The 23,363-nt window shown below is 38.0% G+C and overlaps 1 protein-coding gene across 6 annotated transcripts in view; it reads right to left on the reverse strand.

The window, feature by feature from the left end:
* Positions 1–23,363, reverse strand: part of NCKAP5 (NCK associated protein 5) — a 916,311-nt gene that overhangs the window by 411,173 nt on the left and 481,775 nt on the right. For all 6 annotated transcript variants that reach the window (XM_046659632.1, XM_046659633.1, XM_046659634.1 and 3 more), the window contains one exon: positions 20,782–20,915. In XM_046659632.1, the coding sequence (XP_046515588.1) occupies positions 20,782–20,915 (134 nt within the window). The remainder of the gene's footprint in view (positions 1–20,781; positions 20,916–23,363) is intronic.

A 23,363-nucleotide genomic window follows, 5' to 3' on the forward strand; every position in this document is an offset into this window, starting at 1 on the left:
CCCAGGATATTAAGGGAATGTCTCAAGGTCATTCAGCTCTTATTCATGGGGCCAAAACGAAAGTAAAAACCAGTCTGGTGGCTTTTCCAGTATATGACATTGTCTCCCTTCTTTTCAAATGTCAATCTTTTCGTTAACCTGGCCTTATACAGGAGCAATTTTTAGCCTACTCCTCTGCTGCCTGAATCCAAAATAGTATAGTGTGAAAAGGTCATTTTTAAATCACCATATCTTCCAAAATATTGGGTCAGAAGGGATCGTCGAAAGGCTCTTTTTGCCTCCAGGTAAACTTACAGCAAGCCCTCTACACTCTGCTCTGCAAAGTCCCACAGTTCCCACAATCTCTTTGTCACCACCTAACTTCACAGTCTAAAAGGGCACTTAGGAGCTCCAGCCAGTTCTGTGGGTCATGACTGTGGATGCAAGTCAGGTCATGGACTCCATACCCATGTATTTTGTTTTGCATAAAAGCTGTATGACTACAAAGTTGTAGGAAATAGTACAAATTACATTTTGGCAATTCTAGCTCAAAAGCAGCAGAAAAGTTCACTATTTAAAGATTTTCCTTAAAACTGCACAAAATGTAAATAACATGCATCAATTTAATGCCAGTCAATCAATATGTTCATTTGCTGAATTTTCATATTCAGAACTTTGTAAAATAGTGGCCCATCTGCATGGAGTGGAGAAAATGCCCTTGACAATCCCCCCTCTCCCAACAGTGATAGAAGTCAGTCCACGATGAGCACCTCCCCTCAGACATTTACTGAGTGGTCACAATGAGGTGGGTCCTGTGCTATGTTCTGTTCATACCGGTATAAGCAGATAGAGCCCTCAGCCTCAGGAAGCTCAAATCTAGTAGGGAAAATAGACCTTCAATAAATAAGTTAGGGTCTCACCTAAATGGTTTTGATAGGAATCATTTCACTATCTTCTTATTTTTGCCCATTTAGAAGGTATATTCTTCTAAGGTAGGAAATAACCTTTAAATATTATCTAGTCCATCTCTTTGGCCCTAAGCAAGAATAAGATTTAACCACTTCTGTCACTTGCAAAAATGAACCTCTTTCCAATAGTCTAATACGTAACCATCTCAATGAGAACATAGTTATATTACTTGTAGTGTAACCTTCTCATGCTGTAATTCAAGTTCCCTTTCTTTCTTTTACTGACTCTTTAGAGATGATGATGAGCATTTAATAATTCCACTAATTTAACCTGAAGACTGTCTTAGTTTCCTGTTTTCTGGGATCCATAGGTTTGATTTATAATTAAGTAGGTAATGTGCATAATTCTCCACTGTGTATCTCCTAATAAGGGAATTCTGAAAATAGTGCACAGCAGACACTCAGAAATACTTGCCAAGATGAGCATTCTGGTTAGGGCTTGACCAGCACTAGATATGAGAGAGGAATGGTAGAAGACAGTACCTGTGCTTACAGGCCAGCATTCACAACAGCAACTCTCTATTTAATAAGTCTTCCAGGGAGCCCCTTGAGAGACTGAGAAACACACTCCTACATCTTTTTATCTCTTCTTCCTGACCCAGGATCAAAAAGGTCACTAGCACTCTAGAGGTCTTCCATCAACTTAAACGAATGAATGAATGAAAACAGGAAGTTTCCACTCTCACTAAAATGACCCCCATTAACCTGTCCTTATATAAAAATATCTTCAATATTTGAAGGAAATTATGTTATGGCCTAAAATTTATATCAAGTTTATATTCCTTCCTCTTTGCATTCTTCCACATCTCATTAATGTCCAATCATTCACTCTTACACTGATTTGTAAAAGAAGCAATTCCACCCAACCCTTCTTGAGATTGCATAGAAAGTCTCTGTTCATGTATCAAAGGACTTCATATTACACAAACATTAATTTAAACAAGGTAAGCTCCCTGAGAATCTCAGGATAAAAGTGCTTTATAGGATTCAGATATTATTTTCTCAGCTGTAATGTATCTAAGAGCTATGCAGTCAGACCTTTAAATTCAGATGAGGTGATATGTGCTGCAGAATTTATAGAAACAAAATTCTACAAAGCAATTTGGAAATAATAATATGTCCTATTGAAAACCAAAGTATTGTAAATTATCTTCAGTAAAAAATCAAGAAATCACCAACTCTTAACCATTAAATCAGTAATGCTTTTTGTGGAGAATTATATCTCCAGTGTGCTTGCAAATGTAAACAGAAGTAATAAATAGTCACTGCCCAAGGATACACAAAGTAGAACACTAGAAGGTGTTAAATTCATGATGTTGCTCCATTTTTAAAAATTTCATTTGTTATTTCTGTAGGAGCTTAAAAAACCTAGGTTTAATTTAAACATACCTGTGTGTTACAAAAAATAGCTATAGTAATTTCAACTTTGATATTTTTGAAGGCCTTTTTCAAATGAAACATCCTTTTGAATTCAAGTAATTAAGGGGATTAAAAATATTTATCAAGAATTTATCCCATTAGGCATCCTCAACGGAATCAAGTTTTTCTGGGAAAAAAAAATTACAAGCCAAGTCTTAAAACATTTCCATGCAAATATGTTAGGGAAAGTCCTAAAATGAAGCTCAGAGAAAAATAACACCAACATAAATTCAATTATTATACCAAGTAGCCACAGAAACATGCAGAAACACAGCCATTCAAGTAAATAAATTATTCTGATTTTGCCCCTAGCTGACACAAATTACTCATTTCCTTGGACTTGATACAAGAAGGCTTCAGAGCAAATGAAGAAATGCAATCAAAGAGGAGGAAAAAAAAAAAAAAGCACATTATTCATCATCTGCCAGCCTTGCAGTAACTGGGGTTTACTATCATCCCTCATCCCACACAGCATTGCAGGAGATGTTCATGAGCCAGTCTCTTACATGCTCAAATGCTCTCATTCATAGACTTGATTTCCTTTTGGGGGCTCCAGCAACAGCTCTCAATGCTGGCATTGTGAGTTGTAACCAATTGCAAAGTGCCTCCAGTTGTTTGTTACTAATAAAGTATTAAAGTTTGAAAATGACTTACTTTAAAGAGCTAATTTAGGTTTATTTGTAAAATAAGCAAGGGTGATAAAATATTTACAACTAGTAGGACCTGGGCATTGACCAAGCAAAAAGGACACTGACCTCAGAGGTTGCCGCTGTCCCAGGTGCTGGATGGTGGGGCGGTCCAGAGCATTAGAGAAAGAATGTGTTAGTGCAGAGGGCACAAAGAGGAGGGAAGCTTAGGAAACCCAAGCTTTTTATCCACCAGGAGGGAGGTATTTTGGCATTTTAACAACCCAGTATGTCTGTGTGTTATGAGGAGAAAAAGGTGAATATCATTTTTGATAATCGTATTAACCTCACTCTCCTGCTTCCTACTGTGTTTCCTTGAACAGAAAAGGAGGTGGAGTAATGTGCTGGGACTGACACATAATCCATGTTTTTTTCCCATCTGTGAACCCAAAGATGTATGTCACATATTAAAATATGAAGGAAGGGTTACAACTCTGCCCTCCTACTCTCACACACTTTATTAGCCTGTGAGGGCTGCCAGAACAAAATAACACAGACTGGGAGGCTTAAACAGCAGAAATTTATTTTCTCACAGTTCTGGAGGCTAGAAGCCCAAGATCAAGGGATCATCAGGGTTGGTTTCTTGTGAAGATCCTCTTCCTGGCTTGTGGATGGCTGCCTTTGTGCTGTGTGCTTACCTGGCCTTCCTTCTGTGTGCACATGGAGGGACTGAGCTCTGGTGTATCTTCCTTTTCTTATAAGAGGACCATTCATATCGGCTGAGGGCCCCACCCTTTTGACCTCATTTAACCTTAGTTACCTCCCTAAAGGGTCTAGGGCTAAATACAGTCACATTGGGGGCTACGACTTCAACATATGAATTTTGCAGGGGACACAGTTCAGTCCATAACTCAAGTGAGAGAAAGAGAGAGGCCTGCTCCCAAACATTCTCTACTCTCACCAATTTAAGTGAAAGTAAATTCAGAATTATTGCTGCAGACAAATAGCCCTTTAAAAGCAGACTGTCGCTGTAGAATCACCTGTTCACATACTCACCCCCAGTCAGATCTCACTGAGGCCTGGGCCACCTTGGCTAAAACCACATCTAATCACTGCCACTGAGCATCCAATTATCAGCCAGCAAATACTTATTGGATACCAACTGTGTTCCCAGGCACAGGGGAGACAGAAGAAGTATAAGATCTACATAATTGGGGGGAGATAGAGGGTACATATGAATCAACCAGTGAATAAGATCAGCCCCTTTCCATTTAATCAATGTGGACCAGAGTCTTCATGACAGCCATGTGGAATTTGCACAGGTAGAAAAATCACTCTACAAATACTACTGTGGCCACCACTTCCTCATACCTCTCTGCCATATTTCCATGGAAACAAGAATGTTCCTCATCACAGTGGCATGACTCAAAGCAGAATTGGCCCTAATACCTTTGGTTCGGAGGGGCAATGTAAGTGTAACTCTTTCTTCTTCATTGTAATCAGTTCTAATTTCACTCAAGAGCCTCATTCCTGTTGAACTGTGATGAACGTTTGGTCAATAGGATACTTAAATGAAAAATACAAAATAGAGACCATAGAGTAAAAGATAAATTAGTGGAAAATCACATGACATACTAAAAGAGGGACACAGCAGAGCATGAATGGTAGAACCCCTCAAAAATAGATACTAAGATTATGGGCGAATTAAGGGAGTATGTGAGAGAATAGTGAAATGGAATTCTGGCTGGGACACAGAAGTGCAAAATTCTCCTTAGAAGAAAATAGAAAGATCAAGGGCAGTACAACATACAGAAAGAGCATAAAGTCTGGGGAGTGGAAAAATGTGTGTCAAATACAATATAGAACTTCTTACTGGTTTTTATCTGTAGCTTTTCTGAGCCTATTTCCTCATCTTTAAATAGGGATGATGCTATTTATTTCATTGGTTAATTGCAAGGATTAAATGAATATACACATATATACACAGAATGTCTGTAACAGTACCTGATATACAGTAAAAACACAGAAATATCTTTTGAAGGACTAGACTAACATTATAATTAGTAGCTATACTTCTGACGCTAACTTTCAGCTGATATCATCAGCCACAATAATGGCAATGCCATCTGCAGTAAGACACAGAAGGATCAGTAGATGAGTAGCAGTCACTTGTTTTAATAGAAAATTATTGTTGGAACTACCCTATAATTTGTCTCCTACAAAAGTCCAGATGCCACTAAACTGGGCCCAAGGTCACCAGGGTGGAGCACACTGCCCCACAGTTGATTGTCTTATTTCTGTTAGAGCTGACCCCAGGCCAGATGTTTGCATGGGGTCTACTGCTAGTCTTATACTTTCAGCAATTTTTATAGTGAAAGTTGTCCCCAGACAACAGGCCAGAGGGCAGCCAGAGCAGTTATCCTCGCTAAATTCTGTTTCCAGCTGTTCCGTGGGATGATAATTCCTTGCTCTGAAAAAGTTTTCTGCCAACTTGTCAGAAGAGTGTCTCTCTTGCCACTCACAGTAGCTTTTGTGCTGTAGAGCTCAGGCTTGGATGCTGGTCAAACAAGAATCATCTCTTCCTTAAAGGATGGTTTGGAAAATTAGCTTTTTTTTTCGTGAATCTGTTTTGATCTGATGTTAATTCCACAAAGTGGAGGGGCAGCTAAATCCTCTGAAGTTGCTAAATATACTTTGGGAGCAAAATATAATTTTTATAAGAAGACTAATGTTTGGTTTGTATTTCAGTTAAATTGTTGTTAATATTTGCAAAAGCTAAATGTCAAAAGCAATGAAAAATGTCAAACCATGCGAGCAAAATTAAGGGTTTCTTGTGAGAATTGTAGAATTTAACCTAACAGAGCCCTATCCCCCTGGACGCAGGCATGGGATGTCAAGCTCTGGGCCCTGAGCTTTACAGGGCTCAGGTCTGATCCTCCTGTCCCCACCCTTTTCCACCAGGTGAGGACTTCTCATTGTCAAGAAAATGTGCCCATGCAGAACCTGTGCCTCCCCTCTGCCTCATGATGCTCTGGGCACTTGCGGACCAGGTATTTCCATCCAAATGGCTCTGAGCCCATTTCTAGGACCTCCATAGGCCTCTGTGTGCACCCGAGATCCAAGACGTGGTAGCACACAGGGTGTGTGAACAGAATATTGACATGAAAGCTGGAGTGTACATACAGGTGCACTGAGGCCCCCGGTGACATGGGAAGATGGGGCTTGGGTGGGAAGAGAGAGGAAGCTGACCAAAGGATTGGGCTTCTGGCTGGGAGTTAGGAACTGGTTGTCTTGGTGCCATCACAAGCCAGCACAAAATACCAAGGAAATTGAGAATTTTCAACTCAAATTTGGTCTTCCAGGATGTGATGAAGGCATATTCACCAAAGTAAGGAAGTAGAGAACATATTTCATTGGCAGTTTGCTAGCTTGATTTATGACTTTTATGCATTTAGACATGCGGAATGTGGGCTAACACTCATAGTCTTGCTCAAGGCCCCATAAATGTTAGGGGTGGGGCTGTAACATAGTTAATTTTAGAAAATTAGAGGCTTACAAATGAGAGAGTACTTGTATTAAGTTATCTTAATTTATTTAGCAATACTAAGATTACAGCTAATAAGCCACAACAAAAAATAGCATGTTTCTAAGGTATTCTTGTAAATTTTTTTTTTATGAAAAATCACAAACATTTACAAGAGTACAGGTTATAGTATAAGAAACTCTCATGTGCCCATCACATGGCTTAATTACAACCAACTTGTGGGCAATAAATTTCACATTTATTCCTAATCCTCTCTCCAGATTATTTAAAGCAAATCACATATCTACATCAGTATGTATATTCAGAATATAGGGACTCTTTTAAAAAATGTAAGCATATATTATCACACTTAAAAACATGAACTATAGCAAATGTCTAGGAAGTTGCCAAATCTTCCAACCATCTCATATCTTCCAATATCTTATTTGTTTTCCTTTCACTGTTTGTTCCAATCAGGATCCAAATAAGGTCTACACATGTCTCTTGAGATTCTTAATCTACAGGTTTCCTCCCCAACCCTTTTTGCTTCCTTGCAGTTCATTTGTTGAAGAAACCAGGTTGTTTGTCCTATAGAATTTTCTGTAGTTTGAATTTTGCCCAATCTATTCTCAATATGTTTCCTGCAAATTGGTCATTAGATCTACGGGCTTGATTAGATTCAGGTTCATTTTTTGGCACGATGGTTTCAGAGGCGGTATTGCATATTTCCATCAGGAGACACATGAAGGATAATTTTCTCTCTTTGTGATGTTAGCAGCCAATAATGATCACTGCCTAGACCCGTTATTTCATTAGAAGTTGCAAAATACATTCTAATATATCCTAATTGTGTCATTCTTTCTTCATTTATTAGCTGACATATCCTATAAAGAGAAACTTGTCCCTCAACAGCAATTTAGTTACAGTTCTTCAAGGAAAGAAGGCATAAATGCTTGATTCTTTTCCTTTATTTATGAGTTTTGAAAATAATGAATCAGTTTGCTAGCATCCTCTAAAGGTTGCGTTGGGGTTGTTTTGTATCATTATGAACAAGAGGATTTAAACATAGCTGATGCGTTTCAATATACTGCTATTATTCTTTTTGAGACATTTTTGACTGGTGGAAGGTTTTTCAAATTGGATCATGAGTCCTTTTAACAAGTCTCAGAATAACAATACCAATACTCTCTCCAAAAACAAATCACTACTAAAAACAATTACATTTTTTGTGTTTCCTTTTTCAGGTAATTGAATTTATTTGTTCCCTTTTTTAAAATTTATTTGACATATAACATGGTATTAGTTTTATGTGTGCAACATAATGTATATTTCTTTTTGCCCTTAAAGTATCTTATGATGAATGCACAAACTTCTATGTCTTGAGGTCACTTCAAATAATTCTTCCCTGTGTAGTTTTGTCATAAACTAAATTTTCAGTTAGATATATATGTTATGTTGTGCTTTCAATTTTTAAGAACATTTAAATTAGATATTATATTACAATTATTTTAAACATTCACATATTTCTAAAGTCAAATCCTTAAAACAAAGTTTATTCAAGAAATCTAGCTTCTATTCTTGTCCCATCCTCTATTCAATCTTTTTTTTTTTTTTGAGGAAGATTAGCCCTGAGCTAACTACTGCCAATCCCCCTCTTTTTGCTGAGGAAGCCTGGCCCCGAGCTAACATCCGTGCCCATCTTCCTCTACTTTATATGTGGGATGCCTACGACATCCGCACCCGGGATCGGAACCGGCCGAACCCCAGGCCGCCGAGAAGCAGAATGTGCGAACTTAACTGCTGCGCCACCAGGCTGGCCCCTCTCTTTCTCTCTATCTTTAGTTAACTATTTTTAAAGTTTTACTTTATCCATCCAAATACATCATTTTCCGTATATTTGCTTACATATGCACATACACAATCAAATCCCACTGCCTTCTAAGATAAATTATAGCATAATATATATCCACCTTTTCCCACCTGGTACTTTTTCCTCTTTCTTCTGGTGATTTGATGACTATATTTTTATGAAAATAAGGAGAAAAATATCGGTTGAAATACTGAAAATGAGAAAAAATCTATTGAGCATATTTTGAGAAGCTGTATAGTGGAAAGGATGTTGGACTCCCTAAATCACCATATTTACAACTAGCACTCACTTCACATTTAACTAAAGATGCATTTCTCATCTTGTTAAAGGTTCATTAATCTAGTAATTCTAGAAAAGGGCACAATGATATTTGAACTTAATTATTGTAAGGTTTTATAAGGTTTAGAGTGAGTTAGCTTGAAAATATATGCTTAAAACAATGTTTTGTGTCTAACGCAAAATGACAGAGAAACTTGTCAATCATGTAGAACATATCCCAAGCAATGGATACATATAAATTCTTAAAGACATTGGAAGAAAAATTTTGCTAAACGAGTACATGTTGAAAACACTGATCATATTTACTTGCTCCAAAGATAAACATTGCATTGAAGCCAACACTGAATTTTTGAGAAGCTTAGCATCTATTAATTTTTGTAGTGTACAATAGGAAGAGAGTATATCTTAAGAGACAGACAGATCTGGGTTGAATCTTGGCTCAGCTGTTTAGTGGCTGTGTGACCTTTTACAAATTATTAAAACTCTCTGGGCCTTATTTTCCTTATCTATAAAATATGGATATTAATTCTTCTTCACAGGATTATAAGCAACGAAATCATATGTTTAAAGCACCCAAAAAGCAACCAGTATAAAGTTATTACTCAATAAATATTAGCTTATTGCTTTTTTGTAGGTATGGAAACAGGAAATGGCTGTCTGAGTTCAAATCTCAGATATAATACATTCAAGCTGTATGATGATGGGTAAGTTATTTAGCCCATATGAGCCCTGGTTTCCTCATCTGTAAAAGAGAGACAATAGGAATATTTTCCATAAAGGGTTGTTATAGAAATTAAACTACATGTAGTATTATGGTTCCTTCATAAGGAAGGGCTGTTTTTCTGTTTTGCTTCAGTTCCATATCCCTGGTACCTAGAATAGTGCCTGGCACATGGTATGTTCTCCTTACACGTTAATAAAAAGTAAATGAGTTAAACATGTGCATCTCAGGTATCTTATATTGAAAGAGTTATCACAGAAGGCTCAAGTGTGCAACCTTGTTGCTGTTCACCCCAAGAGTTCTCTCCTCCTGTATTTAGATTTAATCCTCTGCCTCCACAGGTTTTATTAAATGATGGATGTTCTCACAATCATCGTAACCTCCAAGGTCCTAGCCTTTCCTAAACTGGGCTTTAGGTATATTGAGGCAGTAACTACAGCCTTACTGCCTTACTACTCAATTCTTTACTCAAGAGAGATGCCTTAGAAAGTCTGGGTCTGCAGAATCTTGAAGCCATTCAGATCTATTACAAAGATCTGTAGGGTATTTCCTGATAAAATATTGTGTGCTTTGGTGATTGTTTCTGAAAAGGCAATAGACTTGTAAGCGTTATATGTGTCATGCATATTGGAAGTATACTAAATATATTACTACTTCACTGGGGACTCTCTTGACAATAATGTGAATTGCTGAGGGAATAGAAATCAATTCTTAAAGTGTTTCTGACATCAAAGGTGACCGCTGGGCTTCGGGAAAAGGGTTCAAAGTGAGATTGACTTACGTGATTGAGGTATTCATAAGATCAACACCACACAGGCAGACCAGGCATTTTTTCACTCCCTAAGATGCAAGGGGATGATGAGGGCCTGATTCAAATGGCTAGAGTGCTTAGAGAGCGTCCTAGCCTTAGGAAGAACTGAGCTCCAGCAACACAGAGCTGTCAGTTGCTCTGAATCCAATCATGAATACAAACACCTTTAGGTTGTCTTTGTTTCCTATTCTCTCAACCTAAAACATCCTTTCTTCGGTTCTCCATTAAATCCTCCTCACCTGTACGTGGTTCCATATTCATCTCAAATGAATCCCCTTCTCGCTCACAGAGTTTTTCTTAGGTCATGTTTTTCTCCCTTTCTTGCAGCAAAGATTTGATTTCATTTAACATGAGTTTTTTTCAAGTCTGGCTCTTTCTTTACCATAAGATCCTTAGCGACAGGAAACTTGGCTTACTTATTTTATGCCCCCTACCTTGCTTGGCACACAGTCAAACCAATTTCGTCATTTTTTTTCCTTCAATTTTTGTCATACTTTGGTCTCACACTGCCTGCAAAAAACTTACTCTTAATGCAACAATACTATCTGAATGAAAAAATTTAAAATCAGATGAAAATAAATTAAAATCTGAAAATTATCTAGGTAAATATGATGCACCAGGATGGCCAAATGTTATCCACAGTGAGGGCTCAACAAATGTAGCTTAAAACAGCAACATGGCCCATTGGAAATATTACCATATTCATTTATACATCAGTCTAGAGCCATAAGAAGTCTACCTACAATCTACTAGGGGGGAATATATCATATTGAGGTCCAAAAATGCTAGCAAGAAAAAACATAATTATGTGATTAAAGTCTGTACAGTAACCAAGGGAGGAAAGTGGGATGTTATAAAAGGCATCAGAGAGAAGGTGAGTCTGGAACTGAGCTTTGTTAGCTAAATACATATTGTCCAAGCCAACTGCAAAGGGGAAATTTGGACCACTTTAGCTAAATTCAATGACTATACAGTCCATGTAACAAATGTAATTGTAATTGGATGGTAGTCTAGATGTCTAGAAACATCAGTTTAGTCATCAGCCTAGCTGGTTTGATAGTGCAGTAGAAAAATGTACTAAGAAAGTAGAGACCATAAAAGAGGTACTGAAGATACAATTATTGGACCTTCCTTATGAATTTTGAAATGAGAAAATGGTAGTTACCAGGTTTTCCGTCTAATTTGATCCAATTTCATTTATCCCTCTGGCCCAAATTTCCCTTGAGTCAAGTGATGACGATCAAGCTTAAAAAACAGCATCAGCGGCAGAACCTGTGAATTTATGATCAAGGCTGAAATCTGTATGAAATACAATTGCTTCTAATATCATTTGACACTTCATTTACTATCATGGATCATGAACTACAAAATGAATGAAAAAGGGAATAGAAAGAATATTTGACCAGAGGTCAGAAGTCCTGGGTTCTAGATTGGGATCTACTTAACCATGTACCATGAACAAGTTACTCCATTTTTTAAGTTTCAATATAGTTTTATTTAAATTATAATATTATTATATGCCTTGCCTGCCAAAAATAAGGTTATAGTGAGAAATGAAAGAAATAATGAAGGGAATGATTTTGAAATCACTAAAAACTAAAAGAAGTGTAAAACATCATCATTTTTGTTGCCATGTTAATATCAATATTACTAAAAATGCTCATTATAAAACCTAATAGCTTGAAATGTTATAGGAACTAACTATGCAAAAAGAAATTCATATTTGCATCTTGAGAAAATGCATCCTGTCACTTCTTGCTATGACAAACGACAGGTGAACACCTTTGGTCAGGAGAAATGTGAAAAGAATCCTGAAACACAGTTTAACGAAAACTACAACACATTTCTTTGGTCAGAACCCCATAACTTCTGCATAGCTAATTCCCTACTTTATTCTCCAGAAACATTCTTAAAAGCTTGAGGCTATTTGTTAGCAACAGATGTAGACATTTATAAACAAGGACCATCTTAACTGAATTATTTTTCACAAATTAAATAAAAGATTCCAAAAAACAGTTCCAAGTATTTACAATCAGCGCTCAGAGATTTACTCTGTGGAATACCGCCCATTAAATGCACTGCCTATGGACCAAGAAGGTAATCAGAACAACCATCCTCACCACGGAGACTGCTGCCGTTCCATCTGCCCCATATGCTGCCATAGACAGACTAGTATAAATGCTATCCGAGGGTCATGAAACACTCTCTGAAAGTAAACTTTACCCGGTGGGAAGTAAACTTTCAATGCACCAAATTCTGCTTGGTGCCCTGCAGACAGGAATTCTGCAAAGAATATTTTGAAACAGGCAACACATCTTTTATAGGTGAGCACTCCATCACAGAAGCTGACGAATGGAAAATCAAGTCTTCATCCTCCCAGGCTATCATGGTTTATAACTCTAAGAATGATGACTATTATCAACATTTTAAAGATTCCCAAAAATGGCCATTCTACAACCTCTCTTGGAAGGAAATTTCTATTATAAACACACTATCTGTAAAATTCTTCCATATGCTTAACCTAAGTCTTTCAGAGCACAATGCTGGCCACATCTTTCTGTTTCAGTAAGGATATTAATTCATTCTTGTATTTATTCATTCATTCATTCTTCAACCATCAAATATTTACTGAATGCCCACCATGGCAAAGGTCATTGGTAGTAACATAAGAGATGTATGAGGACATGAGAAACATTCTCTACCCCTTGGATAGGCAACGACAACCTTTAAATCTTTATATAGATCACTATCAAGAGCAATGTATGGAAACGGCTGCCAATTTCAGAAAATATGGAGGACAGAGGAACATGTTGAACTGTCCCAAGAACAGTAATCAACAAATTTAGACTGTGAGAAACTCTAGAGGTCAAATGCTCTAAGTTCTTCCACAAAGAAATGTGAAGGAAAAGCAAGTGATGGAGGGCAACCTACTAGTTAAAAGAAACATAAAAGATTGATCCAGTTTTATCACAGACAGGCAAGACTAAACTAAAGTGTCTAGGGATGCACATTAAACAATTTAATAAAACTATTAAAAACACAGGGAGATTACTGTTATAAAGTCAGGATAACACTTACTTATTAGGGGAAGATGAAAGTTGAGATTGAGAAGAGGCACCAGGAAGGGATTTTGGGTGGCTGGCAGAGTTTTCTTTCTTGACATGATGTTGGTTATAAGAGTGTTCATTAAGCCAAACATTTGTTTTGCATAGTTTCCTGTATCTGTGTTTTGTTTTTCAAGAAGCATCTAGCAACACGCAGCAACTAGAACCCCTAAACATTGCTAGTGGGAATGCAAAATGGCACAGCTACTTTGGAAAACAATTTGGTAGTTTCTTATAAAGTTAAATATATGCTTACTACATGGCTCAGTAATCCTATTGCTAGTTATTTGCTCAAGAGAAATAAAAACACACTGAGACCTGTGGGTGAAAGTTGCATGTTTATAGCAACTTTATACTCACCCAGGAATGGAAGAAACCCATCAGCAGGTGAATGGATAAACAAATAGTGGTACTTCTATACAATGGAATACTATTAAGTAATAAAAGGGAGTGAACTAGTGATAGATGCAACGACAAGAATGGACATCTCGAAAGACATGCTAAGTGAAAGAAACCAGACACAAAAAAAGTCAAATACTTTCTAACTTCAGTTAGAAGACTCTCTGGAAAAGGCAAAACTAGAGAGAGAGAAACCAGAACAGTTGTTGGCAGGGGTCTGGGGTATGGAGAGGGAAGTGACAACAAAGGAACAGGAGGGAACTTTTCATGGAAATATTCTATATCTTAATTGCAGTGATGCTTACATGATAATATATGCTTGTCAAAACTGATCAAACTCTACACCTAAAAAAATGGTTTTTCTGTAAACCTGAGTGAAAAATCATTTATTATTGAGAGTAGGAATGAAATTAGTTTCCAATTTTAAAATAAAACATATTCTTCTACATCCTGCATTTATTTTCTTAAAATAAAAACGTGTGTTGGGTTGGAGATAGTAACACTTATAGGTATAACAGGTAACTGAAAAAAAATGGTAGAGGAGAGGCTAACTCACTCATGTTTTTACTGATGGCTATTTCTTCAGAGAAATTGTTTAGAAGTGAAAACAATTTTGGTTGTCATAAAGTTCTCTCTCTTCAGGCTCTTTCCCAAACCAGTTCAAATAAATCCTAAAGCGGACAACATGGGAGCCAAGAACAATAATGGTTACGTCTACTGCAGAGGATTTTAGCTTCCTTTTGCCAGTCAAGCTCCTCAGTATTCAATTTTGGCTGTCCTCCACAGAAATGCATCATCTGGGCTTGGCAGTTTTCTAATCTCGACTTCTCCAGGGTCAAGCAACCAAAACAGACACGGTGAAAGCCCATTGCACACAGCTTCACTGCGATGATAACACGGAGAATAAGACAGTCCACCCCAAGCCCTCAGTGTGAAAGCTCGGTGGTTAGAACTTCAAGTAGGCCTGGTTATAACGGTGTAATTATAACTTCACCCAAGAAATGCATTTCAGTTCTAACACACCGTATTTTAGAAAGCATAAAAAGCATTATAAAACCATAACACAATTCAACTTCCTCCTTTTACAAACGAGCAAACTGAGATCCAGAAAAGTCAAAGTACTTAACCCAAGTTATTAAGCTAGTTGGAAGTGGGGCTGCAACTGCATTCTAGAAACCCATTTAACAGGATAGAGCTCTTTGAAATAAAATTGGAACTTCACTCTGTGTTGCTTTCTCTATCAGAGGTGAATAATAGGCACTATAACTTTCACATTGCCTATTCAACAATGTATAGCTCTGTTAAGAGTTTAAGAAACTTGTGACAATGTCATCACGCGTATGCAGAAACAAAAATACAAAGGAATTAAGGAAAGTTCTGCATTAAGTTATTAGTTGCTCAGCTCCACTCTCTACATAGCTGGTTTTAGCCTCCCTCTGCTTTGCTCAAGTGAGAACGTATACACTAGGTTACTAAAATATAAACTTCTGACATCAAAATATGATCCATTTTATGTTAACCAAGCATTTTAAAAAATGCCATGTAGTCTTTTTTTCCATCCATTGCAATTTGAAGAAAATTTATCATTTAACCACTGCTGCTTTGCCGTTTTAACCTTCTGGTAGATAAACTTCTGGTAGATTTACTCAGAGGCGCAGAGGAGAGGTCTCCATTTTCATGAAAAGTCTCAGCCAGAAATAGTGCTGATGGTATGGAAATGGCAACTCCAAATCAATAGCAAATTGCCCTCTATATTCATCAGGAGGAACAAGGCACTCGCGAGGGCCAGCCCCTGTAATAGGTGAAAGGTGAACCTCTGAATGGGAACAAACAGAGAAGAGGAGCAGAGCCTGTGCTGTTGATCACCCAAAGGTCAATTGACAGCTTTCCTCATCCTGTTATGTTTCACTCCTTCTAAAGATGTAGAGAAAATGTTCTTTTAATGTACCAGACATACACAGAGGCAGAAGGGAACACGTGGGTAGAACATTTAAGGGCATATTATCCTCTTCAACACACACTTCTATGCCAGGTGCCTACAGCTTCCAAATGGGCAGCAGAAAATGAACCCTAGGATTCCATAAAGTCTCTGAGAGCCAATAATGTGAACAGCAACGAGCGAATGCATTAAGCAGTAAAACCATCTCCATTATGTCTCCTTGAAGTTCAGCATGCAGCAGACTGCACTTATGCACGGCAATCAACTGTGATAGGAGAAATCTCCCCTACAGTAAGCAAAGAAATAGCTTCAAGGCAGCAGATTAACAGTGCCAGCAGAGAAGGTCAAAGCAGGTGTGGCAAAATCCTGGAGGTAGAGCATGAAAGCCTGGACTCCATTTGGGCAAATTTTAACTATCTTAGTCAATTACGGGTGACAAAGCTGTATTGTTCCCTTGACTTAAATTTACACTGCAGAGGGGCCAGCCCAGTGGTGTAGTGGTAAAGTTTGCGCACTCCACTTCCGTGGCCCTGGGGTTCACAGGTTCCAATCCTGGGCACAGACCTACACACCACTCATCAAGCCATGTTGTGGAGGCATCCCACACACAAAATAGAGGAAGACTGACACAGATGTTAGCTCAGCAACAATCTTCCTCAAGCAAAAAGAGGAAGATTGGCAACAGATGTTCGCTCAGGGCCAGTTTTCCTCAACAACAACAACAAATTTACACTGCATAGTGTAAATACACACACAGACAGGCATGCAAGGAACATTTCAAGGCTACTGAGAAACATTAACTAATTCCTCATATTTTGGGTGTGATATGATTTGCTAACTGTAGATAGTTTACAAAATATGTCTGCGTGATGGTAAGTCTACCAGGTGGACTCTAATCTAAATTTCAAACACTGCTGCATACACCTGTCACACGATAAACACACATATTATTATCAATAACATCTCTATGCAATCATTAATTTCATCTGGCTTGATTCATGCCTTTGCATGACAACATGCACTTAACAAGTAGGAAGTCTGGCTGTCCTGAATTTGGACAAAATTTCCCTTCCTCGATAGCTAAACTATAAATGTGTTGTGTTGTTCATATATGTGCCTAAGCCTTCTTTATCTGGATTCTACATTTTTTGAGGACATTACTTTGTTCTGTCTTATTGTGCACACAATAAGAGTGGTTGATTGGCTGGAAAGAGCAGCGGCTTTCAGGAATAATCTACACATTGATTAGACTGTTTCCAAATACATGTTCAAACCAGGCATGGTTTGCATGAAATCAGAACTCTGCAGAGTGGCTTATTTCTTAACAAGTCTATTTTTTAAAATTCATTGTTACAACACCTCAACATAGCCCACCTGGCTGGAGACAGTGTTGCTGGCAGTGCTTCTCCAGATGAATCGAACTGATGCACAAACACTTCATTCACTCAAAGCAGAGTAATGAGTCGGGGGTTCTGACATTAATTTTCTTTACATAAAAGGGAAGGCAGTACCACAGCCTTAGTCCACACCATTAACCTTGGCTGGCTGGACAATCACAGTTCAAATAAACACTTAAAGGGAGGATGGAGACAGTTATGGAACTATAGGGGGTCACAAAGCTAATCCCACATAAAATACGCCCGGCCATGATTACCACACAGATGATGGGTTGAACATTCATTACCATGTCCGGAAAGGATCTTTGATTTAAATCTCCAAACAGTAAGACAAAGAGAGGACAGCCTCAATGATACCACCACCTGCCTCTAAGTACCACCTTATGGAAAAGCTCCTTCATCTGTGGGGAAGGCTTAATTTGAAAGTATCTTTTTCTTCTCTGTATTTATATTTAAGAGTAAAAATGGTCTGAATCAACTTTGGTATGGCTGCCTGAATCACCCTCAGCGCAGGCAATTTCTGATTTAGGAGCTTAGAGCTGATTACATAACCTCTGGTCCCATCTCCCTCTCCTTTTCTTTTAATTGCCAAATTTTGGACCACTGCTGATCATTATCATTATACCCTAATCAGAGGTCAAGGGGGAGGACGGTATTATGGAAGAAGGTTTGGCGGTGACATAAAAGAGAACTACTCATTCAAACATTTTTTAGAGCTTTTTATCACCTAAGTGATCCTATAACTCATTACCACAGAAAATCACAAGTGTTCAGGTTTGCCTGGTGCCTTTTAAGCCACCAGGCCCACCATGTAACTAAAACTGCATAAAATCAAGCCTCAGACTAATTCTCCTGAATCACTCATTCTGACACCTGAACTCTACTTCCCACATACACCTAATTGTTCCCAGCTTCTAACTTCATTATTCACTTTCCCCTTCAATGCTTCACCTCATCCCTGAATCTGAGACTCAGAATCTCCTTAATTACTGTTTAGATGCTCCCATGGCTACAGTGCCATCAAGCATACCAGGAAAATACTTCACCCAACTCAGCCCAGGCCTCCACATCTCATGCCTCTGAGCTCCAGGTTCATAAAAGAGGAATTAGAGAGCTATAACAAACATATATTTGGACGTTTCTGTGAACTTGCCGTACAGTGCTTGACTTGAGAACCCCGAGCACTGGAGGTCTTCCTATTTTACCTGTTATCACTTGAGCATGGACCCACCAGTCCTAATTCACATATTGTGAAATTCAGAAACTGTTTAACTTTGCAGACGTAAGTGACATAGCAGAAGTAGTAACACTTCTAAGAATTAATCCTAATTTGCATTGTCATGGACCATTCTCTATCATATCCTTCAATGCCATCTATGAAGGGGCCCGCGTGATGCATTCCATTATGAATTTATTAGCACAGATAACGTTTCTTTCTTTAAGGAGTAGTAGCCTCTGTCTACAAAACAAGAATTACATATCTTCTTGTGTTATCCTTTTTATCTCGTCTGCCAGGAATCTTACAGGTAAATTAAATGTTCATTCCCAGAAAAGACGTTGGGCTTTGTAAGTATGATTACTTGCCATAGTCCCCTTTCACGGTTTTCATTTTCAGTTTTTATTTTGTCAGCTATATTGTAAAACTACCTTTTATTGTAAGCCACTTCACATACTTTGAAAAGGCAAGTTATTAGCATTATTTTTAAAAGTAACCTCACCCCGTGAACAATACTTGCAATAAGTCCACATCTCAGATATCATCAGCTACAAAATGAACGCATCAACCCAGGGGCAAAAAGGAGAAAATTATTAATATAAAATTTTTAATTCAATACAATAATTTGGATTATAGAAATCATTGATGTGAACATTTAGATGCTGATCATGTCCAAGGGTGATGCACTATAGGCATGTTCTGTAACACTGAGAATTTTACGAAGACTTAAATTATAGGTACAGGATTATTTAAATAAGCATAACTAGAAATATCTTACAAGTCAAATTTTAAAATGTGAAAGGACATCAGAAACGGTTTAGTGAGTCTACTTAAATTATTGAGTAATTATCTGATCTGTCATGCACGCTTTTTCCTCCATTGTTGCTGATTTACACTAGTTGTCTGGCTGTAAATGGACTTGACTTTTTCAGTTTCAATGAAGCTTTACGTAAGAAAACTGGTTATACTGGGGGGAAAAATCTTCGCAAAGCTGTATGTAAAACCAACCACTATTTGTTTTACACATAATTATCTTCTCTTTCAGCCTAGGATGTTGCCTTGGCTCTTGTGCAACTCAGATCTGTATGGGATTGTCATTTGATTTACAGCAGATGACCTGGCATCATATGAAAATAATTTACTGCGCCATGTGCCTCACGCCCTGTAAATCAATAGCCTGAATACAGAGACACCTCAATTAGACAGTGCAAGAGCAGCAAGATCTGCCTCCTCCTTTCTTATATTATTAAAATGGCAAATATTACAAAGCAGTACTTGTTTTAAAGCTGCTTCGGAAGAGGAATCTATTATTTCAAGTTGGGAGACACAAAGTGAGAGTTACCATCAAACTGAATGAAAAATCGAGCAGGAAGTTCTATAAGTAATAGCCCATGAGGGGTGGGACATGCATTTGTTAAAGTATTGATTGGTGTATTTCTACAGCACCAGTGTATTACCATGGGCTCCAAGAGTTGAACAGGGTGTTCAATTATGACTATGAACCCTGAGGAGCCATCCATCCTTCCCACCCTGTTCTTCCAAGAAGCCTCTAAACCAAAGTCGCAAGTATTCATGGTATTAGCCACAATGAGATAAATCATTTGGAGGTTCAACTGTGGTCTCTCCCAGCAACCCACCTGAAAATTAAGCATCATTATAAAAGCCTCATAATGAGGAAGTGTATTGTCCGTCACCGATCATATCCAAATCCCAGTGGGAAATTAATGACAAGACCCACAGAGTTTTCTCATGAAAATTTTAGGGCAACTTCTCAAACTTGATTCTGCCTGGGATAACCTCACGAGGGAGAAAAAACAAAAATTATTTTCCTGATTTTGCAAATGGTGAAGTGAAATATTGAAATGAAAGCAAATTTTCCCTCACAGAGTCCCCATATCTGGTCCCAAGACTGTATTTGCACAAGTTTGTCTTGTTTTCCATGGAACTGAGTAGATTTTAAATAATAGGTTGAATCTTCATCCATATTAACAATAACTGAAAACTGAAAGATTCTGGCTGTGCTGGAATTAAATCTAAGAAGAGCTACTTTTTCAGAATGCTCCTTTCAAATTCAGGTTACGTCTTTTAAAGGAAAGAAAACCATTGATTTTGATTTTTTTTTAACTCCTCCTAAATGTTTCCTCTAAGTAATGAGTAAGAGCTTACTGGTTAATTAGATTCATACTGTCTCTCTACCTTAAAATAAGATTATGATGACCAGTGAAATTTCATCCTCTTAGCTGGCCTTTCACAAGACATGCCTATAGGCCACAAAGCCAACACAACTTACTGGAAGACCTCTTGAAAGAAAAGACAAGCAGCTTCAATAAAGCCAAGACAATGTGAGGTGCAAACGGAAAGTTTCAGAAAATTGGTCCAAATGCAATAAGATGGCTTAAAGGTTTAAACTGTTGGGGAAGTAACTGGTCAAATGCAACACAATCTTGCACAGTGGGAATTCAAGCAAAGGTGCAATTGGTGCAGGGAGAAATGCATCTTCTGAAGCAAGATGCTCAGTTCATAACAATACCTGGAGAATTGCTGCTGCAGGCCACGCATCTGAATTCTGTTGCGTTCAGACTCCAGTGTCACCTCCTGCAATCGCTTCTCACTCTGAAGACGTAAATGTCTCTCTTCTTCCAATTCATGTATCAGCTTCTCATGCTATAAAAGGCACAAAAAGAATGACTTTTAAGAAGGAGTTTCTTAAATTTTATGATGAGAAATAATTAGTAATAGCTGTCAGTTACTAAGTGCTAACTTAGACCTTATATATAGATCAATTGATTTCAGCCAGCCCTGGTGGTCTATTGATTAAGATTCGGAGCTCTGATCACTGTGACCCAGGTTCTTTTCCCGGTTGGAGAACCACACCACCTGTCTGTGGGTTGACATACTGTGGCGGCTGCATGTTGCTGTGAAGTTGAAAGCTGTGCCACCAGTATTTCAAATACTAGCAGGGTCAACCAGGAGTCAGAATTGACTCAATGGCACTAACAACAACAAAATTAATTTCATTCTGGTTACAACCCCATGAAGTAGTTCTACTATTAATCTCTTATTATAGACAAGGAAACCAAGGATCACAGACATCTAAGCAATTTGTCATAAAAACTAGAAGGTGACAGGTTTTCAATCCTGGCTGCTGTGACTCTAATGCCTGAATAATTTCCACTAAACCAGGTGGCTTTCTGTGCAGCTGTGAAGATCCCTGACCCAATAATACCATCAAATTCATAATAATTCAACTAATAATGACTAGGATCATTAGTGCTTGTTCAGGATTATTTTATCTCTTCAATCTGTGGTATACGATTTAAAGGGAACATTACTGTTTTTTATAGAAGGGTAGGGAATTTTAAGTTAATTACACCATGGAACTCATGAGACTAAGGAAAGAATTAGTTATTATTTCCCCCAATTAGATTTTTACAGATAAAAATAGGCGAAACCACACATTGTATTTATAATCCCAGAAAACTAGCTCATCTCACAAATGGCCAGCAGGAATTAAGAGAGGGAGTGAATGAGCCAGAATAGATGGTTCAGCAAAAACTCATTCCTGGAACGGGCACAAAGCACACAAGATTAGATCCTCCTAACATTATTGACTCAGCCATGCTAATGTTGTTTTTGGTTTTGTTTTGTTGCTGCTACTGCCTTTTATTTATTTTTAGCCTGTCATGCTATTCAAGTTATTGTTGTTGCTAAATTAAGCACTTGGTATACAGAATACATACTCTGTGATGAAAACCAAAGACTTAATACCTGATTATGAGGGACCTAAATTCTTTTTGTTCTGTTTTGTATGCTTTTTGGTGAGGAAGATTGGCCCTGAGCTAACATCTGTTGCCAATCTTCCTCTTTTTTTGTTTTTTCTCTCCAAAGCCCCAGTACATAGCGGTAGGTCATTTCAGGTCTTCTAGGTGGGATGCCACCACAACCTGGCTTGATGAACGGTGCGTAGGTCTATGCCCAGGATCCAAATTGGTGAACCCTGGGCGACTGAGGCAGAGCATGGGCACTTAACACTTGGCCACAGGGCCAGCCCCAACAGGATCTAAATTCTTAAAGGGAAAGAAGGAAGCTGAGACCTCAGTCATCAAACAAATTAGACAGTATGACTCTGTACCATGTGTTACCCAGGATGAAACAGGATCCATCGCATGGGGCATACTCACAGGAAGTGAGAGCAAAGATGGATTTTCTCCAGCTCTAACTCGTAGGGAAAAAGTTCTCCTGAGGACCATGAAGGACACATTAGATCATGATCCGGAAGTGAATCTAGGTCCTCTAAAAATATGTACACATCCCCATGCCTCTGCACATTTGACCACACTCTTCCTCCTGCTTAAAAGCCCTGTGAAGTCTCTCTATTCAAAGCCTAGGGCTCCTTCTAGGCTCACCGGTAAGCCATCTCCTCTAGAACTTTTCTCTCATCACATCATCATTCTCTCCCTTCCCTGAGCTCCAAAAGCACCTACTATCTTTACCACCCATTTGGTCCTTACTTTTTTGTATTATTATTTTTCGTGAGCATTTATCACAATTCTCCAACTAGATGAACACTTGTTTGAGATTAGCACTATGTCTAATGTGTATATTTTTGTATTTAGCATATTACCCAGTGCACAGTAGTACTCGAAATAGATTTGCTTACTGATTCTAGAGCTGGCCTTTTGCTAAGTCAGGCCTGTAGCTTCTATGTCACTACCTCTTACATGGTCCATTTTTAACCCCCGCAATCAGTTACTTCTATTGGAATCAGAAAAACCAAAATCAAAATCAAATCTTTATTCTGTCACTTTCTAGCAGTTTTGGAAAGAAAGGAAAACATGGTTGCAGAAGAAAAATGTGCTAATTATCATCAAATCTTTGTAGAAATAGTTAAAATGGCAAATTATATATAACATCTATTTTACCACAATAAAATATAAATTAAAAAAGAAACTCTTCACTCAATTATTGCACATAATCAATATTCCTCTTTGTACAGATTCATTGGACTAGACTGAACATGGGTAAGCCACCCATATTATAGAATCTAGAAGACTGTGCTTTGATTCCTGAAACAGGCAAAAAAAAAAAAAAGAAAGTGTATGTTAAATTGTT

Source organism: Equus quagga, chromosome 4, assembly GCF_021613505.1.
Source record: "Equus quagga isolate Etosha38 chromosome 4, UCLA_HA_Equagga_1.0, whole genome shotgun sequence".
Classification (NCBI taxonomy): Eukaryota; Metazoa; Chordata; class Mammalia; order Perissodactyla; family Equidae; genus Equus; species Equus quagga.